Source organism: Gavialis gangeticus, unplaced genomic scaffold, assembly GCF_001723915.1.
Source record: "Gavialis gangeticus isolate Ggan-Ray unplaced genomic scaffold, GavGan_comp1, whole genome shotgun sequence".
NCBI lineage: Eukaryota > Metazoa > Chordata > Crocodylia > Gavialidae > Gavialis > Gavialis gangeticus.
Genome location: NW_017729031.1, coordinates 98,421,361 through 98,427,360, shown reverse-complemented (window position 1 = coordinate 98,427,360; position 6,000 = coordinate 98,421,361). Strand labels below are relative to the sequence as shown.

Sequence of the window (6,000 nt, the reverse complement as noted above, 5' to 3'; positions counted from 1 at the left end):
AAAAAAAAAAAAAAAAAAAAATCCTGCTCACAAATTTATTTGGATGTTTCCAATGAAACTATTACCTTTTATTTCACTACCTATCTGCTTAGGGATCTCTTTGTATCCTTTTTCCAGTTTTTAGGATCACTTTGAAACAATTCATAAAACTAAAGGAGGCTCCTAGGTACAATTGTAATGGTCTAATTTGTTTTCAAACTCAGGAAAAGAGAAAACCCAACTCTCTTACTAATGGCATAAAAAGCAAGGTGGTGGTAAAAAGAGAAATTTTATAATAAAAGGGAAAATAATTCTCTTTAGGCTTCTTTTACAAAATCATGCCTCATGTATATCTTTTAAATATATGCCAGCAAAGTTGTTATTCAGTTTACTTTATAATTAAAATATCACGGTTGCTAAATTGGTATGTAATGGAGTCCATATTCCTTCTCAATTTGTTCAGTAGTACAGTGTTTCTCCTTAGCTGATCAGTGTTGTTCTTTTGATGAGTATCCTTAGCAGCACAACACTAAATGCTGGACGTAGCTCTTTCTGCTTTTGAGGTAGAGTGAATGTTTAGGACCTCTGCTCTGTCTCTGCCTAGTCAACATAGCTTTTCCTAGCTACTCAGGGTTGGAGTCCATTATATCACCTCTTCTGACATATTCGAGGGTATTGTAATATTTTGGTTTTATAGATATGAGATTTGTGCTGCTCCGCAAGTTCCAAAGGGAGACATGCCAAGTGAAACTGTCAGAAAGAAAGAAGGAAAAAGAAACTGAAAATAGAATGTTAAGCGGAAGGGTAGATGTTAAAATACATTTTGAATTAGCAAACATTTTGGTTGAGTGCCTTCTCTAAGCATCATTAGGCTGGTAGATGAACAGCAAACACCTCTACATCACAAGAAATGATTTGCTTGTTCATGTGGTGGCACTATGTCCTCTGGGATGGTATTGATCCAGTGCCATGGCATGTTATTAAGGTGCTGTAATTGGACTAGATGTAAAACCTAGGGCATAAGTATTCCTGGCTTCTAGAGAACTTGAAGAGTAGAGTGTGAGCAAATCCAATATCTTAGCAAATACAACAGATGAGGTAGTTGCATCCTTCTAATCTAACTACCCTGCAATTTGCAAGGCATGTCGAACTTCTTGTCCTAAGTTCTCACGTATTATTTTGTTGTACAGCTTCTCCATTTCCTCCCAGATATAGCTACAGATCCAAAGGAAATAAAGTGATCTCAGCATTGTATGCATTAGTTTGTTCACTTTGTGAACTGCTGTTTTAGCTTTTGGGATAAAAAGCGCTATATAAAGACAAATTTACATTACAATAGAAAGTTAACTCTGTTATTATTGAGCAGGATTTATAATATTTAAATTGTGCTAACATTTATTATTAGTTGGTTCCCATAGTCCCTTACGTCTTTGGCATACATGATTGGAACCTACTGTTCTTTTAAATCACTCATTAAAACTGAATTCTTCCACCAGTGCAGTCAATGGCAAACCTTTTCAGTAAAACTGCACTTGTCAGTTAACCTAAGTTGATGTACTTGCGCTCTAAGATAGCACCAAGGTCTAGATTATCCCATGCTTTTGTATTTGATTTTGTCTTTTTATTTGTTAGAGATGGTTAAATAATTGCAAAATGGTGTTTGCAAATGCTCACTTTATTCTAAACAGCTGTTGCATTCACTCATGGTTTTGGCCTGACTCGCCTTTTATGCTCAGCTTCTTTACTGAACAGTAGCTGTTTAAATGGCATGAAACTGGGCCAAATGCATTTATTTAATTATCCTAAATTATTGCATTATTTAAATGCAATGTACACCCACATTAATTTTACATATGCTTTGAGGTGGCTTATTTTTACTCTTGTGAATATTCACACCAAATTTTTTTGTTCCCATAAGCTTTAATGTCTGTTTCCGCATTCATATGTGAAAAAGGATATTCATATGCAAACAAGTCTGTTCATTATTTGTGATTCATTATTCTTTTGTTTAAAATGGTAAGGTCATCCAAGCAGGAAACAACAAAAAAAGACCCATGTACTTAGGTTAGCAATACCCCCTGACTTTTCTCATACAATGAAAAGAGGTAGAGAATTTGAGAGAGCCCTGTAGTCTGAAATTTGCTTGCATAAGCTGTGAGTTGAATATGTATGAATGCATTAGCAGAAATCTGGATCCTAAATAAATAAAAAAAAAGACTAAATGTATTGAAAACAAAAAACCCAAACCCAATAAGCCCCTTATCTGTTGAGGTTTATGTAGTCCAATCAGCTGTCTAATCTGCAGTCTGTAGGTTTGTTTGCATTGCAAAGCATTGGACAGGCTGTTAGCCTTACTTAGAAACAGGTTCTTATTACTTACGGTAAATGTAGCTTCACAAAGGAGAAAGGGATTTAAGACATCCCTTTCCCAACTGAAGCCTGTCCTTCCCAGGGAATGCAGCATAAGAGGGGGAGCTGGCTTTGCAAGGCCACTGCTTTACATGCTTCCCATCCCCAAGGATGACAGGAGTGACTGGAATACGTTGGGGGTGGGTTGGAGTCTTTGATCTGACCCAGATAGTCTGGGTACTAAAGCTCCATGTTTGGATGAACTAAGATTTAATCTTGTGTTGTCAACATATTGGGTAACACAAAGGAGGAATGCACTTTTTCCCTAGGAAAGATGTAGTCTCTGATTTGCAGTCTGCCTCTTGCATTGCTCCTGGATCAATACAACTCTGTTCTGGCACTGTTTGGATAGGTTGCAAAACAGTGCATTGGATAATAAATAATAGTCATTGCTAACAAAGGGAGATGTCACTTTGCATGACCATGGACCCCTCTCTTTTGCTGTCTTCTTGTCTGCAGGGATGCAGTGATTGCATTATTTCTGTAGGTGGGCAGATTCCAAATAACCTGGCAATACCACTGTACAAGAATGGGGTGAAGATCCTGGGCACCAGCCCTTTGCAGATTGACCGGGCAGAAGACCGATCTGTATTCTCAGCTGTTTTGGATGACCTCAATGTAGCTCAGGCACCCTGGAAGGCTGTTAGCACTTTGGTATGTCTTATGTGAGAGGTGACAGGGATTTGGATATTTTATTTGCTCTTCAAGTGGCATATTGTATAAGTTAATTCCAAGCTGTAGAGCAGTGGTTTTCAACCTGTGGTCCACGGACCCCTGGGTCCACAGGGTCCCGGGTGTTCAAAGACTGTCTAAGGGCTCCATGAAAGATGACTATGATCAATCAAAATATGTGAGTACTCACACTTACAATTCAGTGGGGTCTTCACCTCCATTCAAAATTTCCAAAGGAGTCTGCATCTTCATTTGAAAATCTTTACAGGTCCACAAATGAAAAAAAAAAATTGAAAACCTCTGCTCTAGAACAGTGATTCTCAACCTTTTTTGTACCAGGACCCACTTGTAAACATTAATAGCCAGTCCCAACCCAGTGCCCCAACCCCCCCAGTGTGTGGGGCAGGGGGCAGGTGTGTGCAGGGTAGGGAGGGGGAGGGCAAAAAGCCCCTTGCAGGCTGGAACTCTGCTAGCCTGCAAAGGAAAAGCCACGGTTTTCCAAATTTGTCTCCTTTAAAGGAGAATCCATTTGTTTGCAACCCTTTCATATATTCTTGCAGCCCACTTTTGGGTTGCGGCCCATAAGTTGAGAAACTCTGCTCTAGAACATGCATTACACCTCACTTGGGAAACAATTTACTATCAACATTCATGAACTTCTTAATCACAGTAAGCATCAGTGACAACATTTACAAGGTCTGAACCTTCTTTTTGGTTAAGGTGTATTCCAGAGAAAATGGTAAAACAGTGTTGGAGTTGGGAGGGGAAGATTACTTTTATGCTACCCTGATCCTGGGACCAGTCTTTAACATAAGTTAGAACAACCTCAAGGTGGTTCTTATTTACTCCCTGGCCTCAAAAACCAAACCAAACCAAAACACAATAAAACAGAGAGATTGTCCCCTTGCTCCTCATAATGCTGTTTTGATTGAGGGGCGGAAAGGAATTGACATACCAAATGTTGACAGCTCTTATAACTTTTGAGTATATTATAGTACTCAGGCACCACAAAACATGTAAAATGGCCCAGAGAATCCAGCCCAGTAGTTTTATGCATTTTGCGTTTCACTGACTATTGTGAGCTCTAATCAGACTTTCTCACTATTATGCTATGTGGACAAGCACCCTATGTGTGAGGGTTTGTGAGGCAAACTAAGAGCTGAAGAAATTCAGAGGTTAAGCATTGCCTGTACACACTTGTAGGATGTTTTCATCATCAGATTTTTCATTATTGGGGATAAGGGTAAATGTAGCTTGTTTTACCATTACAAGTATAATTTAAAACCTTCCTAAATTCATAATCTATTTCCCCCCTTACTCTTTAGAAAGAAGCTGTTGATTTTGCAGACTCTGTGGGCTACCCATGCTTGCTGAGGCCTTCCTATGTGTTGAGGTAAAGCTTGTCTATCAGTGCATATCAGGCTGCATGCAGTATGTACAAAAGTAATGTGTGTGTGGTGGTGGAAGCTCTTTGAAGGGGGAGGAGAAGAGCTGCTTCTCTAGAAGATGGACAGAAACACTGTGCTGTGTGAAGACAGGATACAGCTTTCATTAAAAGAAGCCAAGAAATCCACTAAGTCTCTTGGGCACTGATCAAAGGCAGGACAAGGTCCTAATAATGTCTGTTTGCTTTCATACTTTTCTTCATGACCCAAGGCCAAGAGCATGAGACATCTATGATACTCCTTGGGGTTCTTGGAAATGTTTCGTGATGTCTGTCCACCATTGGAAAGGAGAAATAGTTTTCCATGCAGAAAAAGAGACAGAAACATACTAGGAACATGTATCCTGCCAGCAGCTGTTGTCAGTCAGAAATGATAGCACATCCCTATATGTTATCAGCTCCTCTGGATGCAGCTTCCTGTTTACAAATGCTTTTTTGCGCCTGTTTTTTGTCTCTCTATTTTGGCAGCTACTTTTTTTCAAATAGTTCCTTTACAAAGCCAAGCATTTCTAACAGCTAAACTTTGCAAGAAGTTGCATCAGCACACACCAGGGTTCTGAACAATCACTCTTCAGAGGTGAATGTAGCGAGGAGCTTCATAGCTGAGCAGATAGGAAAAGAGATGCAATTTGCTGGGTGCAATTTGCAAGTGCAAATAGAATCAGAGATGGGGTCCTTTTAATAAGAAAGAGAGACAAATATCAAAATGAGTAGCATCATGTTCATTTTAAATGGAGTAGAAACAATCTTTTTATTTAAAAAAAAAGATTTAATGTGTGCTGTACCCTTATCGAAAAATCCTGGAGAACTGAATACAGAATGATATAGAATTGCTGAACCATTGTATGAAGCCCTGTTGCAGGAACAGAACTCCCTATAGCTTGGGGGAGGGTTATAAAATGCTATAGATGTGTGTCCCTAGGCTTTTAGAAAAAAAAATCTATAGATCCTATCGATTTTATCCCATTCAGAAAGACTTTTGCATTAGAGATGTTTTTAATGCAATACTTCAGAGGTGTTTTAAGTCCAGGGACAAGAGGAGTATATGGGGTGGAGGGTGGGGAGTGAGGGGGACAGTAGTAGAGTGGAAATGCATCAAAATTTCAAAGCAAAAAATAAATCTTGCAGTATTCTGGCTATCTTCCCTCACCTTCCAAAGCAGAGTAATTCTTGTGGTTATAATCCTGACTAATTTCATGCAGGACCCTTGTGACCCTTAAATTGTGCATGAAATACAGTGGACCAAATCCTTAGTTGATGTAAATTGGCATAGTTGTTTTGAAACCCATGGCTTTATACTGATTTATGTAAGGCCACTAAGAAAAGGAGAGTATAGGGAAATACTGTGAACATTCAGGCAATCTCATCTACTTCTCTTAGGTAAAATTGACAGCTTTTAAAATATTCCCTAAGGGAATACTCTTAAATCCCCTTTCCTCCAAATTTCCATGAGAATTTAACACTGAAATAAAAGGGCCAGTGAGACTTACTGAGTG

At 39.0% G+C, this 6,000-nt stretch overlaps 1 protein-coding gene across 1 annotated transcript in view; it reads left to right on the top strand.

Annotated features, from left to right (window-relative positions):
* The window catches only part of CPS1 (carbamoyl-phosphate synthase 1), a 157,409-nt gene that overhangs the window by 120,360 nt on the left and 31,049 nt on the right, over positions 1-6,000 (top strand). The window contains exons 26-27 of the mRNA XM_019523418.1: positions 2,848-3,042; positions 4,386-4,453. Of these exons, the coding sequence (XP_019378963.1) occupies positions 2,848-3,042; positions 4,386-4,453 (263 nt within the window). The remainder of the gene's footprint in view (positions 1-2,847; positions 3,043-4,385; positions 4,454-6,000) is intronic.